This window comes from Salvia splendens, chromosome 8, assembly GCF_004379255.2.
Source record: "Salvia splendens isolate huo1 chromosome 8, SspV2, whole genome shotgun sequence".
In the NCBI taxonomy this organism is placed as follows: Eukaryota; Viridiplantae; Streptophyta; class Magnoliopsida; order Lamiales; family Lamiaceae; genus Salvia; species Salvia splendens.
The window spans coordinates 26,068,309-26,085,722 of record NC_056039.1 but is presented as its reverse complement, the minus strand read 5'-3'; the positions used below and the strand labels follow the sequence as shown (position 1 = coordinate 26,085,722).

At 36.2% G+C, this 17,414-nt stretch overlaps 1 protein-coding gene across 1 annotated transcript; it reads left to right on the top strand.

The window, feature by feature from the left end:
- Nucleotides 1–10,602: 10,602 nt before the first annotated feature.
- On the top strand, nucleotides 10,603–15,553 carry LOC121743652 (primary amine oxidase-like). The gene is made up of 5 exons (XM_042136980.1): nucleotides 10,603–11,227; nucleotides 13,384–14,057; nucleotides 14,217–14,330; nucleotides 14,409–14,956; nucleotides 15,125–15,553. The coding sequence occupies exons 1-5, from the start codon at nucleotides 10,660–10,662 to the stop codon at nucleotides 15,333–15,335; spliced, it is 2,115 nt and encodes a 704-aa protein (XP_041992914.1). The 5' UTR covers nucleotides 10,603–10,659; the 3' UTR covers nucleotides 15,336–15,553.
- The last annotated feature ends 1,861 nt before the right edge of the window (nucleotides 15,554–17,414 follow it).

Here is a 17,414-nt window from a genome sequence, read left to right as displayed (position 1 = left end):
TATACGCATGAATTATGTGTACATCTGTTTTGTATAGTCAAAGAGTAAAGGAAGTAATTGGAACATTCTTTTAAATATAAGTATATTTCATTGTAGTATTCACCTAAATGAGTACATTATATCTGTTGCTGGACAACGGAAATTTTTTGGTTGTAATGGTAATGTTCATTTGCTAGATTTATTCAAGTTCGCGCAGTATTTGATTAAAATTGTACATTATTGTAGGGAATAGTGTGCATTATTCATTTGTGTATTATTTGCTGTCATTAGTAGATTATTGTAGGTAGTTGTGTACAAATATTTTTGTTGTTTAATTTTCAGTTGTGCATTATTTCCTGCCATATGTACATTGTTGTAGGGAGTGGTGTACATTATGTTTTTTGTATATGCATCGGTTTTATACAACGTCAGTGGTTGAGATAATGTAATATTCATTGGTGCATTATTTGTTTCCTTTTGAACATTATACAGTTAATATTGTGCATAATATAATATACATGCAATACATTATTGATTTTTGGACAGCAGTGAAGCAGCCGAGGGTGGACATTGACGAAGCGGTGTATGGAGCAAGTTTAATTTAGTCCCCAAGGGTTTAGCAATCCCGTGGGCTAGGGTGTACTATGGAGTAAGTAACACAACCGTCGACAAAGTCCACGAGTTCCAGTCATACCTCTAGGGTTTAGATATCATCAACGTTAGGGAGTAGTTTTAACTAATAGACATTATGTAAAAATATTTCCGTGTAATGTATTTTATTGACCCAGTAATGGACGATATGTGTCCTATAATAGATATGTTTCAGAGACGTTTTTGTTCTGATTTTATGAGTAGTTTTATCTTATTAACATAATGTGAAAATATTTCAGTGTAATGGATTTTATTTACTCAGTAATGGACGATTTGTGTCCTATAATGTATATGTGTATGAGATGCTTTTGTTCTGATTTGTATAAGTAGTTTTAAAAAATGAAATTTAATTCATGTTGTGGTGCTATAACCTAGCCCATGGGTTGCTAAATCCAAGGGGAATAATTCAAACTCTCTGTCCTTTGTGATGGTTCCGTTTGTGAGTGGGTACCACAACCTAGCCCCATGGATTGCTAAACCCAAAGGACAAGAATTCAATTTCCTTTCAACATTATTCTCTCCAATCTGTACATTATTCACTGATTCGTGCACATTATTAGATACTATTGGTACATTATTTGTTGTACCAAATCTTAAACACATTAAAAAATAAAATTGAATTCTTGTGGTGGTGCTATAACCTAGCCACATGGGTTGCTAAACCCAAAGGGGAATGATTCAAACTCTCTTCCCTTTGTGATGGTTCCGATTGTGAGTGGGTACTACAACCTTGCCCCATAGATTCTTAAACTCAAAGGGCATGAATTCAATTTCCTTTCAACATTATTCTCTTCAATCTGTACATTATTCACTTATTCGTGCACATTATTAGATACTATTGGTACATTATTTGTTGTACCAAATCTTAAACGCATTAAAAAATAAAATTGAATTCTTGTGGTGGTGATATAACCTAGCCCCATGGGTTGCTAAACCCAAGAGGAATGATTCAAACTCTCTTCCCTTTGTGATGGTTCCGTTTATGAGTGGGTACTACAACCTAGCCCCATAGATTGCTAAACCCAAAGGGCATGATAAATTCAATTTCCTTTCAACATTATTCTCTTCAATCTGTGCATTATTCAATGATCCGTGCACATTATTAGATACCGTTGGTACATTATTTGCTGTAACAAATCTTAATGTGAAAATATTTCAGTGTAATGGATTTTGTTTACTCAGTAATGGACGATTTGTGTCCTATAATGTATATGTGTATGAGACGTTTTTGTTCTGATTGTATGAGTAGTTTTAAAATATGAAATTTAATTCATGTTGTGGTGCTATAACCTAGCCCATGGGTTGCTAAACCCAAGGGGAATAATTCAAACTCTCTGCCCTTTGTGATGGTTCTGTTTGTGAGTGGGTACCACAACCTAGCCCCATGGATTGCTAAACCCAAAGGGCAAGAATTCAATATCCTTTCAACATTATTTTCTCCAATCTGTACATTATTCAATGTTTCGTGCGCATTATTAGATACTATTGGTACATTATTTGTTGTACCAAATTTTAAACGCATTAAAAAATAAAATTGAATTCTTGTGGTGGTGCTATAACCGAGCCCAATGGGTTGCTAAACCCAAGGGGAATGATTCAAACTCTCTTCCCTTTGTGATGGTTCCGTTTGTGAGTGAGTATTACAAACTAGTCCCATAGATTGCTAAACCCAAAGGGCATGATGAATTCAATTTCATTTCAACATTGTTCTCTTCAATCTGTACATTATTCACTGATTCGTGCACATTATTAGTTACTATTGGTACATTATTTGTTGTACCAAATCTTAAACGCATTAAAAAATAAAATTGAATTCTTGTGGTGGTGCTATAACCTAGCTCCATGGGTTGGTAAACCCAAGGGGATTGATTCAAACTATCTTCCCTTTGTGATGGTTCCGTTTGTGAGTGAGTACTACAACCTAGCCCCATATATTGTTAAACCCAAAGGGCATGAATTCAATTTCCTTTCAACATTATTCTCTTCAATCTGTGCATTATTCAATGATTCCTGCACATTATTATATACTTTTGGTTCATTATTTGTTGTAATACAATGAAGAAATTAACTAAATTACTTTCTTATTGTTAAAAAAAATGAAACCAATCGAGGAATACTTCCAGAATTTGGGTTTAGGCAAGAAACTACACCAGCATACGTGTTCAACGTAGAAAATCGAGTCAAGTATGTGAGAGAAGAAAGAGAAATTACGAAGGAATACGAAATAAAAACAAACTAAAATACCTTCTTCCCTAATTGAAAACACCAAAACTTAGGAAGGAAATCAATAGTAACTTCTCAAAATTATGACAGACGAATGGAATTTGAGTTTTGTGATTTGCAGCAATGTACACCGTGAAAATGGAGGAGAGAAGAATTAAATGTGGAAAATAAATTAGAAAATATACTTACCAAACTTAATGGAGAGAATTATGGAATTGAAATAACCACTGCAAAAAAACTCTCCCAAAAATGCCCTTTTCGAATTAATTTAATAATATAAATAATGAAAACAAGCTTAAATTTCGGCCATCAGATCTTGAAAATAGAGGGTCGGGATTGAGAAGGAAAAAGAACAAACGATGGGAAAAGGATATGATCACATCCATATATATATATATATATATATATATATATATATATAGAGAGAGAGAGAGTAGTGTTCTAAGGCAAGAGCCCCTTAAACCTATAACTAGAGAACAAATCACAGCCACAAGATCAAGAAAATCAATGGCTATTATTAATATACGTAATTTTTTAATTTAAGGATAAAGTAGTTCCCTAAATCACAAATTTACTCCATAATAACAAGGCGGGGGTATAATGGTCATTGCATAGCCATAGATAGGTTACGTCGGTAAATTGAATTCATCTTCTCTTCTCCTCTTCTCCATCTTCATCGCCGCCTTGTACCCGCCGTCGTCGCAGCGGCGGCAGGAGATTCAACCTCGTCGCGCGATTCAACCTTTTCTTCTCTCTTCTGCAAAATTCACGCGATTCAACCTTCTCGTTGCTGTTGAGGTCGCCATCGCCATCACGTTCTGCAGGAATCGAACGCTGAATTGGAGGGAAAATGCGTCGCTGATGGTGGAATTGGATGCTAGAGATGAGCGAATCAAGGTTTTGGAAAGGATTGTGGAGAAATTAGAATCGGAAGATTTGGCGGAGGAGGAAATGCAGAGGTGCTTTGATGAGAAGGAGATGTTGATTAGGGAGATCGGCGGTGGAATGAGGTGGATGGTCACAGCCATTGCCACTACTGCTGCTGTCATATTCTACTTCCATGCTCACAGAAATCATTGATTTTTGTTGATTAGAGTTTCAGTTTTGGATAATTGTTGCTAAATAATGCACTTAATTTGCTTCAATTTTTTGTTTGCTGCACTGGGATTTATTTTTTATCTCTACTATTATGAGAATTTGGTTTCTTGAATCTTTATCACTGGAATTATGGTGCTTGAGTTTGGAATTAGATCACTTCATATTTATGTGTTGTTCTTTGTGTTTTGTAAACAAGAGTGAAGTAAAATCAGAATAAGAGTGATGTGTTTTGTAAACAAAAGTGAAGTAAAAGAGTGATGTGTTTTGTAAACAAGAGCGAAGTAAAATCAGAATAAGAGTGATGTGTTTTGTAAACAAGAGTGAAGTAATATCAGAATAAGAGTGATGTGTTTTGTAAACAAGAGTGAAGTAAAATCACAATAAGAGTGATGTGTTTTGTAAACAGGAGTGAAGTAAAATCAGAATAAGAGTGATGTGTTTTGTAAACACGAGTGAAGTAAAATCAGAATAAGAGTGATGTGTTTTGTTATAACGACCCGCTAAACCGATATTATTATAATCAATATTAATAGCTCGATTATCTAAATAAGTAACTTTTGTGCGATTAAATCCGAGCCACGATAGATTATCGTCGTGGTTTGTTTTGACGATAAGCAAGTAAATAGAACACGTAAATATATTACACATATATGAAAATAATAAATTTAAATAAATAAATAAATAAATAAATAAATAAATAAATAAATAAGATCCCAAAATCAAAATTTTGATGTCCGATACATCCAACAAAAGTCCAACAAAATTTAATCTATACATCCTGCGTTCTAATAAAAATCGGGAACTTCAATGTGGCCAGCCACGAACCTGAACCGATTATACCTACACAAAATTAAATGAACAAGTAAATAAATACTCAAATAATTAAAATAATAAACAAGAAAAAAAAAGAAAATTTAATATAACATTGGAAAGATCCGAGAGAGTAAATGTCATCATGAAGCATTTAATGCTGCATTAATTAGAGGGCAGAAGGAAATCATATCCTCTGACAGGAATATTTTGAAAGATAAGGTTCACTGCTATCTTCCAGATAAGGTTCACTGCCATCTTCCATCTTTTCTGTATATGTATATAGATATCACAATCATTTTCACCCTCCAACATCACAATCAAACTTTCTTTCCAACAATTCCACATAGAAATCGAAGGTGGAGAGCTGCAGATAATTGTATAGACAAGCACTACAATCTAACAACCCTTTATTCCACATCAAAAAGGTGAATCCCAAACCCTTCTTTCCTTTACATTTACGTACAAGCATATGCATATTTGTTTTGAAGATAGAATCTGCCCAAATTTGGAATTCACAACCCCAAGCCACAGTAAGTTTAATATGTGTCACCCAAGTCTTCCAAGTAACAAGAAATGCTAAAGTAGATCAAAGAACGTGAAACCCCAAAATGAATTCGATAATAACCACAAGGTTAGAAAGTTGATTTTGTGGACACTTTCCTGTCTGGAATCCGTCGGCAGCTCCGACAGCCCACACCCCTCATGCCAAGGATAACTTCACAATCTTGATGAATCTACAAGATGAAAACACAAAACACATAAATCAAAGGTTAAATCTTTAAGAGAAGGAAATAAAATAAAATAAAAAGAAAAGAGAAAGAAGTTTAAAATTAACAACACCTACCGGGAGTTCGGCGAGGAGGCAGTGGTCGGGGCTGGAGTGGCGCCGGGAGGCTGCTCCGGTAACATGAGGCGCGGAGGAGGCCGAAGCCGCCGCCTGTGCATGAACGGCGGCGGCGGATCAAGAGAGAGAGGGGGGAGGCGGCGTGAGGCTGGAGAGAAGAGAAAGAAAGGGAAGAAGTGGAGAAGGGGAAGCTGGGCGACGGAGTGCGACGGAAGGCGACGGAACTGAGGTCTTCTCCAATTAGGGATTTTTGTTTGTGATTTGGGGATTTTGTGTGAAATGGTGGAGATGGAGTGAGGGACGACCGATAGTGAGGAGAAGGGGAGTATTCTGTTTCTTTTTGGACTTTTAGTTTTGGGCTTCTTTTTTTTAAATTGTTTTGGGCTCCATATTTTTATTTGTTTGGGCTTTAAAATTTTAATTGGAGATATAAGGTGGGGAAATAATTAAGCTTTGGGATTTTAAATAAATCTTTGGGTCGATAATTAATCGTGACGAAATTATTTAATTAAATCCCGAATTAAATTTGAAATATGAATAATTTATCCCAAGTCCGGAAAATATATAATTTTTCTTAACAAAGGGAAATACTTGCGATAATTCGGTTAAACGCTTATATAATTTTGGGATTTTAATTCGACATCGTGGTTGAAAATACGAGGAGCCAACATAGAAATTTTGGGCATAAGCGACCGACCGGCGTCGCAATCGACGCCTCGGGCGGCCGCTAGGGAAATGGAAAGAAAGAGGGAGACGACGTTCTCAAGTCACAGAAATAATTAAGTTTAATAAAGAAGTGCTATTAATTAAATTTCCCAATTTAATTAATATGCAAGTTTCTAAAATTTTCTAACGGTGAACAAATGATAAAAGAAATAAAGTAGGGGCATGCATTCCTATAAGTATGTGAATTTCTCGAGTCTTATTAGTACGTTGTTTGTTTTCAAAAGGTTATCTCCGCAAGTAAGGTCGGAGTAAGAAATTCAAGTTAAGGAAACTAAACAATCAAGGTGAGCTTTCTTATACTAAAAATACAAATCATATTTTATGAGAACACGAACACATGTTCGTGATTTTTTTTTTAGATGTTGTCTTGCCATAAATGTTTTTGTATGATGCCTATCTATTTGGCTAAGGCCAAGTGAATTATGAATGATGATATAAGTCGAATTCGGGTCCCAGTGAGGGTGGTGTCCCCGCTCGGACTAGTGTACACAAGCTACCTCTGACCGTGAACGGCAGAGCAGGTGACCGTGGAAGGTGGCCACCTTCCCGGCACAAGAATACCTCTGACATGATGGGCAGAGAAGGTGACCGTGTGAGAACACCATCTCGACGGCACAATGTGATCAGATATGGCTAAGTACCGAAAAAAGGGGTTGCAACCCAATGTGAATATTTTTAGTAAGCTCGGGCATTTTCAATAACACCCCCGAGTGTTACTGTGATGATGGCTTGACAATATTTTCAAATGTATATGTGTAATTTTCGGCAATGTGTTCACTGAGTACTTTTGTACTCAGCCCTGCATATATTTCTAAATGTGCAGGTTGAGCAGCGAAGTGGTGCGGGAAGTGCTATTGAGACAAGACATTTAATTCAGTTAGATTTTGACTCTCGGAGGTTCATGTCTTCATACATGGAACCGCGTTCATTTGCTTTCGTTGTGCATCCTAAAAGACTAAAGTCTATTTGTTCAAAACTCTGATATATTGAAATTTTTACAAACAATTACTCGAGTCTTCATGATCGAGTATCTTTTTTTCTATGTATCAGCACTTGATTAGTCATGTCTTGCAACCAATGTCTGATTTTATTTCGAGCTATTCCCATTTGTTTCAAGCTATGGTCGATTTGTGTTTTCCCCTTTCTTCCCCGCTTCTTTAATCCTCCCCTAGTAGCGATCAACCGTGTTTTCTATCCTTAGAAAATGCGGTCGTGACATTTGTAAACACGAGTGAAGTAAAATCAGAATAAGAGTGATGTGTAAAATCAGAATAAGAGTGATGTGTTTTGTAAACAAGAGTGAAGTAAAATCAGAATAAGAGTGATGTGTTTTGTAAACAAGAGTGGAGTAAAATCATGCTAAGAGTGATGTGTTTTGTAAACAAGAGTGAAGTAAAATCATGCTAAGAGTGATGTGTCTTGTAAACAACAGTGAAGTAAAATAATACTAAAAGTGATGTGTTTTGTAAACAACAATGAAGTAAAATAATGCTAAGAGTGATGTGTTTTGTAAACAATAGTGAAGTAAAATCATGCTAAGAGTGATGTGTTTTGTAAACAACAGTGAAGTAAAATCATAATAAGAGTGATGTGTTTTCTAAACAACAGTGAAGTAAAATCATAATAAGAGTGATGCGTTTTGTAAACAACAGTGAAGTAAAATCATACTAAGAGTGATGTGTTTTGTAAACAAGAGTGAAGTAAAATCATGTTAAGAGTGATGTGTTTTGTAAACAAGAGTGATGTGTTTTGTAAACAAATGTGATGTGTTTTGTAAACAAGAGTGAAGTAAAATCATAATAAGAGTGATGTGTTTTGTAAACAAAAGTGAAGTAAAATCATGCTAAGAGTGATGTGTTTTGTAAACAAGAGTGATGTGTTTTGTAAACAAGAGTGAAGTAAAATCATAATAAGAGTGATGTGTTTTGTAAACAAGAGTGAAGTAAGATCACGCTAATAGTGAGAAAATACTCCTATTATAAAACAAGCTCAAGATAGATAATTAATCATGCAGCTAATGAAGAACTGAATGTCTCGTCTCGTAATCTCCAAGCTATTAACAACACATACACTCCGAATCTACTTGAAAATAATTAATCAATAGAAACAAACCTCAGACACAGAAATTCCCACAGAATGAAACTTCTTAGCATATTGCCTTCTAGACTTAGTCGAATTATTCGTCACAAAAACAAGCTTTTTCCCTGCTCAAAATTGACATACGATTTCAACCACGATTCAAATCCGCTATCTATTTCTGAAATTAAGATGATCAAACTGATGAAAGAGTTAAGATATTATGAATTCACCATGGATCGAATAAAATCCAGAGTATCTGAAACACCGTCAATGAGAGAATCTCCTTTCCATATCACACCTAATTATTTGGTAGCAGAATTTGGAAGGAAATCGAAACACCAACAGATGTGAGCGGCGGCGGGGAGATCGATGAGGCCGACGAAGGCGGTGATGATGATGATGGCCCTGAGAGCGGCATGAGGAAGAGGAGCGTGACTATCACCGTCACGGCCATGACGATGTTGGAGAGGGCAGTTTTGCAGCCGGCGTTGTGGTTGACGGCGGATCTGGAGAAGGCGCCAGTATTGACATAGCAGGAGGTGGAGGATCCGACGATGTTCATCATCCTATTTTATATTTTCATATTGTAATTTCCAAAAATACCCTTAGCCTATTTTATATTATTAAAATAAATAATATTTGTTCCATTAAGATGTGTGGCTGAGATTTGTTCTCTAGTTATCTACTTAATATTAATTATATCTTGACCACTACTATATATATATATATATATGCATATCTTGACCACTACTATATATATATATATATATATATATATATTGCATAAAAAGGAAAAATATGATCAGTGTATCTTTTATTATATTGTAGCCATAAAAAGAACTTTGAAGTCCTTAAATAATGTGCCATGTAAACAAGCATGGGGAATTTTGCCATAATCAAGTTCATGAAAATTATTAATGTTATACTAAGAAATAAATGGTCTTGGTCATATATCTTCCTAAAGAATTACTCCTTTTATTTGTTGATGGATAATTGACCAAAATATCTATCAACTAAATTACTACTTTTATTTGTCCTTCAAGATACTCAAATCTTAATTGATGTAATTCAGTGTATTTAGCTTTTCAAAAATACTTGATGGCTTCCACCAGATATGCAAGATACATTTTCAAAAATCTTAACATACATTAAAAAAAATGTGGTCAATGATTTATGGTGGTGGTGCACCAAATAAGGTGTGGATAAACTATCAAAAGAAAAGAGTTATATTGCTCTACAACCGGTATATATATTATTAAATTGGAATTTTCATAATTTTTGGACCGACTTGAGTAGCACTAAGTTGCTGCTAATGCATATATTAATCGATGATACACCCACTGTCAAATTATCGAAGCCCACATGATCTAAAAAATCCCAGAATATTTAAAAGCGTATGGCCACTAACCACCATCAAAATGGCGTGTGCACATGCTCTAGAGTAATAGTTAGTCAAAATCCAATATTCTTGCCAAAGAATGAGACATTTTTTAGATGACGAATTTATATTGAGTCAAAATATCAATATATTCATTATCTTTTAGGAAAACAAACGTTACAAGTTAGAAAGATACTCCCATCTGTCCACGATTTAAAGTCTCATTTTGCCATTTTGAAATGTCTTTAATTTAAAGTTTCATTTATTTTTTTTCATCTTAAAGTAGGTGGATCCACCATTCAACTAAATCATTATACTCATATTCTATTATAAAACAAATAGGTGTATTAAAATGGGGTTCAATTCATAATCCATTAACTTATTTTTCCATTTTTCTTACCAAGTCAAATAATTTCTTGAAATCCGTACCGAGTCAAAATATGACTATAAATAGTAGACACAAGAGTATTTAAAAGTAACAATGGAGGCAACATATATTACTCCTTCTGTCTCATAATAGATGGCATGATTGAGAATGATACGAGATTTTATGAAAATGTTTTGTGTATTTGATGGAGAAAGAAAATATTATTTATATTAATATAACATAGATTTATTTTAAAAAAGAAAATATGATATGTTGTATGAAACAAAACTAGATAGTAAAATGTGACAAGAAATAATATTTTATTCAAGACAACACTCACATTCATGTAAACAAAACAAAAATGTCAAAAAAGAAGAGCAAAATAATAAAGACGAGCTACCTCAAATCAAACAAAGAAAGCAAACAAAGCACCCCACTAGCTTGAATGCTTTAAATACATATAACCTCAGTCACAGTCACACTAGCACATATACACAAAAAATGGAGGGCAATAGCTTCCTCCGCCGCCTCTTCCTCATCTCCGCCGTCGCCTCCGTCGTCCTTCTAACCCTCATCGCCCTCCCCACCAAACCCAATCCACCCAAGAACCCTCTCCTCCACCATCCCGCCGCCATAAAAAATGACCACGCGGGCGACGTCCCCCACCACCCTCTGGACCCGTTGACGGTCCAGGAGATGGACCGAGCCCACGGGGCCATCAAGGCCTTCTTCGCCGGGAAGGCCTACGGCGTCCACTCGCTGGTCCTGGAGGAGCCCGACAAGGAGGCCGTGCGGAGGTGGCGGAGGGGGCAGCCCCTGCCGCTGCGGAAGGCGTCCGTCATTGCACGCGCCGCCAGGACGAACTACGTCCTGACGGTGGGCCTGGAGGGAGGCGAGGTGACGCAGCACGACGCCGCGCACATCTCCGGATATCCGATGCTCACGCTCGAGGAGATGGAGAGTGTGATGTACGCGCCGTTTTCCAACGCCGATTTCAACCGCACGATTCTTTCCAGAGGCGTCGATCTCGCCGACGTTGCTTGCTTGCCGTTTTCACCTGGTTGGTTTGGTAAGACTTCACCACTCATTTTTAATAGTAGTATCACTTAGTATTCCCTTCTTTGTCCATTTTTCTTTTTAATTTGTCTTATTTAGTTGTCTACTACTCTCTAGTCTCATAGTAGATGTCATACTTTTCTTTTTAATTTGTCACACAACACATTTTTCTCTTTTGAAAAATGTTACTTCTCACATCAATTATAAAATTATATTTTCTCTCACCACTTAACACACAAAATAACATCTTCTAAAATCCTATGCCATCTCCCAAGTGTGACATTTAATATGAGACGGATGGAGTATTTTTTATGTTTGGGACTCCATTTTTCCTTTTCACTTTGTCTCATTTAGGTTTATATTTTCTATGCTTGGGACTAAATCTTCCTTTTTATCATTTAAATTTCAATTATTTTTTTCTTCTCTACTTATTTTTATCTAACAACTTTACCTAAAATCTTGTGTCACTCAAGAATATGGACATCTTGAATGAGAGGGAAGGAGTAATTCTTTTCTCACCTGCATCAACTACATCAACTTTATTCTAATTTGTTCAAAAACATTAATCATAGAATTAGGGCGGGGAAAATATACCGAAATACCGCACTTATCGTACCGAAAAAATACTGAATTTTCGGTATACCGTACTTTTCGGTACGGTATCATACCGTACCGACGTTTTAGGTACGGTAAAGGTATGCCTTTTGTATATACAACAGTATACCGCGTTATACCGCATCATACCGCAACTGCGGTATATACCGCAAATAACACGGTATAACGCAAATACGGCATATACCGCAATTTGCGGTATATTCCGGAAATCACGGTATACCGAAATCATGGTACAATATACCGACAAAAGCGGTACGGTAACGATATAAATTTTGGTATACCGACAAAAGCGGTACGTTAAAGGTATGGCTTTTGGTCATACCGCACGGTACGGTATGTGGTATGACCATTTCGGCGCGGTATACCGTACCGTTCTAACCATAAATAGAATAGTTATGACTAATTCAAGTTGATGTGAAAGTGAACTATAATTGTATTTTATCTTCATAAGTGATTTTGGGATTTTGCTTAATATAAATTGGGCCCACAAAATAGTATGGGATGTATCTTAGCTGTTTGTATTTATGTATCAAAGATGCTAATACTCTCTATACACATGACATGAGCATATGGATACTAATTTATACATGCCGGCAACAATAGAATTGTTAGACTTAGATACTTAGATGAGGTAGGTCGTGACTTAACGTGATTTTATAATGATACTATAAGTACTTTATATTTAATTTTTTATTTTGAAAATAAATATACAGTTGTCGACATTTTTTAATTTTAGGACAGCTCTGTTTGCACTAGGACCCAGGTGAACATTTTGCTCGAACGTAGTATCCCACTTTCATTTATTTTGGAGTAATCGATCCATTTTTTTCTTTAATGTTTAGTTTAATGCACATAAATGTTTACTTTTAGCTTTTACTTTTAAGAGATAGTACTATTGTTTTGCGTAAGTAAAGAGAAAAAGAATAATTGAATATATAAATGTTAAGAGAAAAAAAGTAATTGAAGTAGTAATGAATAGAATTAAATGTTAATGATGATTAGTTTTTTTTTAAAAAATGGTAATGTAACATTTTTGTAAGATAAATAAAAAAAGAAAAATATGACATCCTTTTCAGACAGAGCAAGTAAAAAGATTTAATAGTGTGCATACACAACTACCCACATTATCGGTACTCAATTTATTTGATGTTTCTATTTTCGTTTTTATTAATTTATTTTATTTTTTACTATTTTACTTATCATTTATCCTTCAAAGTGTAGAATAGCATATCTTTCGTTAGCATTTGTAGTTGACGAAAATGTGTCATGTTCTATCCCTTAAAAATCGACACGTCGCATTAAAATGGTACACGCCAATTTAGAGTATTAAAAAGACAAAAAAAATAGAAATTACACTCATTCTTACCAAAGTGTCTTTCAAGTTTCAACTATCAGAGTTTTTTGTGGTGTAGAAATTATAAGTGTGTAGGTAAGTTGTGGTTACATATTACTAATAATTTTATCTTTTGATAAATAGTAATAATACAATCCCATGTGGTTTAACTTGGGAAGGTAATATCAATAGAATCATAGTTATGTAACAAAATGGTTCAGGTGAGGCTGAGAATGGAAGGAGACTAGTAAAACTAGAATGCTTCACAATAAAGGACACTGCAAACTTCTACATGAGGCCAATTGAAGGTGTGATTGTAGTGACCGATGTTGACACAAACCAAGTGGTTGAGATCGTCGAGAAAGGAAACCACATCCCCATTCCCAAAGCCGAGGGAACCGACTACCGACTAGACGTGGCAAATGGGGCGGTCATCAAGCTCAAGAGCCCCGTCTCCATTGAGCAACCCAATGGCCCGAACTTCGTCATAGAAGAGGAGCATTTGGTGAAGTGGGCAAACTGGGAGTTCCACTTGAAGCCGGACCCGAGGGCCGGGGTGGTGATATCACTGGCCAAGGTCCGTGATCCGGAGACGGGAGCAATGAGGGATGTGATGTACCAAGGATTCTCGTCAGAGCTTTTTGTGCCGTACATGGACCCTGAGGAGGCGTGGTACTTCAAAACTTACATGGACGCCGGAGAATATGGGTTCGGGCTTCACGCCCTGCCTCTGGAGCCACTGAATGATTGTCCGAGAAATGCAAAGTATATGGATGCAGTTTTTGCGGCTTCTGATGGGACGCCTTATGTTAGATCCAACATGATTTGCCTTTTCGAGCGATATGCAGGGGATGCTGCCTGGCGACACACGGAGAACCCCTTTACTGGCCAAATGGTATTAGTAATATCAGTTGACATCCCAAAACATCATTTCATGTCTTTGCTGATTCATGAATATCTGTATGGTTTTGTGATGTTGAGCTGATATTAATGAATCAGCATACTCATATGGTTAACGTGGTTCTCATTTGATCACAACTCGTCTCTTTTGTAGATTCGAGAAGCGAGGCCAAAGATTTCACTTGTAGCGAGAATGGTGGCGTCCCTGGCTAACTATGACTATGTTGTGGATTGGGAGTTCCATGCTGATGGACTAATCAATGTGAAGGTAAGTTCGTATACTAATTTGATAACTATTACTTTTTCTTCACTTTGGTAAATTTACATAATGTCCCAAAATGAGCAGGTTTCACTGACCGGCATAGTGATAGTGAAAGGAACTAACTATGTGAACATGAACCAAGTGAACGAAGACGGAGCCGAGCTCTACGGCACCCTCTTATCCGACAACATCGTCGGAGTCGTCCACGACCACTACATCAACTTCTACCTCGACATGGACGTGGACGGATCCGACAACTCCTTCCTCAACGTCCATCTCCAACGGGCCTACACCAACGGAAAATCTCCGAGGAAGAGCTTCATGAAGGTCAACAAGACCGTTGCCAAGACCGAGAAGGACGCGCAAATCAAGCTAAAGCTCACGGACCCCTCAGAGTTCCACGTCATCAACCCGAACAAGAAGTCGAGAGTGGGCAACCCGGCCGGGTACAAGGTGGTCCCCGCAGGCACGGCCGCTAGTTTGCTCGACCCTACAGATGCTCCTCAGATGAGAAATGCTTTTACAAACAACCAGATTTGGGTAACGCCATACAACAGGAGCGAGCGGTGGTCGGGAGGCCTGTTCGCCTACCAGAGCCATGGCGAGGACACTCTTCAAGTATGGTCCGACAGGTAAACATTTCTAGCCTAGCCACTGTTAAAAACTCTAGTGATGATCCTAGTTCATTTATATAAGTATGGATAGCCCTCCTCCTTATAAGGCTTTTTAAGAGGTGTGGCCCAATCTAATAGCCACACAATGAGAAAATCCAGTATCGATGTTGGACTTTTCTTTTGTAGGGACCGGCCCATTGAGAACAAGGATATTGTGTTGTGGTACACATTGGGGTTCCATCATGTTCCTTGCCAGGAAGATTATCCTATCATGCCTACGGTGTCCTCGGGCTTTGACCTGAAGCCGGTGAATTTCTTTTTGAGGAATCCGGTGTTGAGGATCGCCCCGTATGTTGAGAGCGAGCTGCCGGTTTGCAAGACTCCTGCTTCAGCTTGAGAATTTGCAAGCTTAATTAGGTCCATTTTTTCATCTTAGGGGAGAGGGAGGGAATTCAATTTGCTTGGAATTTGTATTTTGAGTAATAAGTAGTATGTTGCTTTGGTTCCAAATTGAAACAAGAAATTGGGGGTAGCTAGGATGAGCTTAATTATAGAGCCACAATCCTGTTTTCATTGTTTTAAATGAAGTCAATTTATCTACTGATTGCTTGTGTTCTCTTTGGATATGCGAAACATGAAATTCCATTTTAAGTAGAGCCACAAAACGCTTAATGAATTCTCCCTTCGTCCGTGAATTCCCGATTTGCTATTTTGGTCTGTTCACGATTAGGAATCAAGCATGACTCCCTTTTACCATAAAATTAAGATTCACATTCAGTATCTATATTCATTTACTTTTCTTTATATTTTTTTAAATCGGTAACGAATTCAACCGGGACTTTAGTTAGACTCCTCTCAGTATGGAATACAGAACCGAAATTGTCATATCGCATATTGCACCGGAAACTGCGGCATGAGAAAATATCATATATATACCTTACCGAAATTTTTGGCATATCAAAATTTGATATGATAAATTTTTGATACTGTTATTATATCATTACTGGGTTATAGAAAAATACAGTGTGACCTACTATAATACCGTTATACCTATTATTTCAATATGATAAAAGTGGTATTTCACTATATTTATCCACCTCTACTAATCACAAACCGGAGGTAATACTAAACATATTAAAACATATGAATTTTACGGTGATTTTCATTTTACATGCCACGATATTAATTGGAATGAATTTATTAAGGGATTTCTTTTGTTTTAAAGCTTTAATTAAATCTAAAAATCTCCCTCCTCCAAATTAAATCATTAACATTTAACACACGTGGTTTTACGTCTAATATCTTATCACAAAATTAAACTTCAAATTCTCATTTAGCATTAACGTGTTCGAATCACTTTACAACAAATCCTCCTTCTCGCACCGTGAAAAATTTTAATAGCTTGTCAAAGTTGATATATTCTCTTATAAAAAAAATATACTCCCCAATCTTGTAATCATCAGCCAGTAGCAAAGCCAAAAGTTTTACGATGGGCCAAACAACCATTAATAGTTACTCCCTCCGTCCTCTAAATTTTGTTACAGTTTGACCGTGCGCGGATTTTAAAAAATGTAATTGAGAGTGAATTGAAAAAATTGGTAGGATGGGGGTCTTACTTTTAAAGTATTAGTTTATAATAAAATGTGAGTGAGAATAAGTTATTGGAATGTGGGGCCCACTATCAAAATTGGTAAAAAAGTGAAATGTGATAAATTTTGTGGGACGGACGGACGGAAATGGAAAAATGTGACAAAATTTCAGGGACGGAGGGAGTATAGGATTTTTCGATGTTTATGATGTCGGAAGCTCAATTATTTGATATTTTTATTTTTTACGTAAGTATAATGGTTGGAAATAAATTTTTTATGATGTTTAAATGTACCATAGAAAATATCAACGATTTTTAAAAAAAATAAATTAAACCATTTTCCCACTATAATACACGTAATAATTACATAAAAAGAACGAAATTTGGTAAAAATATGTGCACGACAGAAAATACTGAATGACCTTGAAAGAGCCAAACATCACGCGTGGATGGAGATGTCTAATAAAGGTTCACCACTACAATTAGAAACCTCCAAATATTATAGGGGTAGTGTCTTTCGTTATCGTTATTGTCGATTTTTGGAGTACGAAAACACAATAAATTTCCTTTTTTTCTGTTTTTTGCTCTATGCTATGGGCATATTCGATATTATTCATAATTTTCTATATTTTTTTCCATCTAACTATTCTCTTCCATTTTTAACATATTTTGATAAATTAAATGACAAATATATCGCTTTAGGTAAATTAAAGGAAAAAACACACAAAATCCAAATCCAATTCTGATTCTCCTGTTCCAATTAATCTTTTTTTCCCTCCTCATAATGTTAGGGACGTTCACGTTAAAATAAAATTTTTAGCTTAAGACATTAACACCCACCAAAAAATTGACAATGGAATGTTATTAGGCGAACAAAGGGAGGATTGC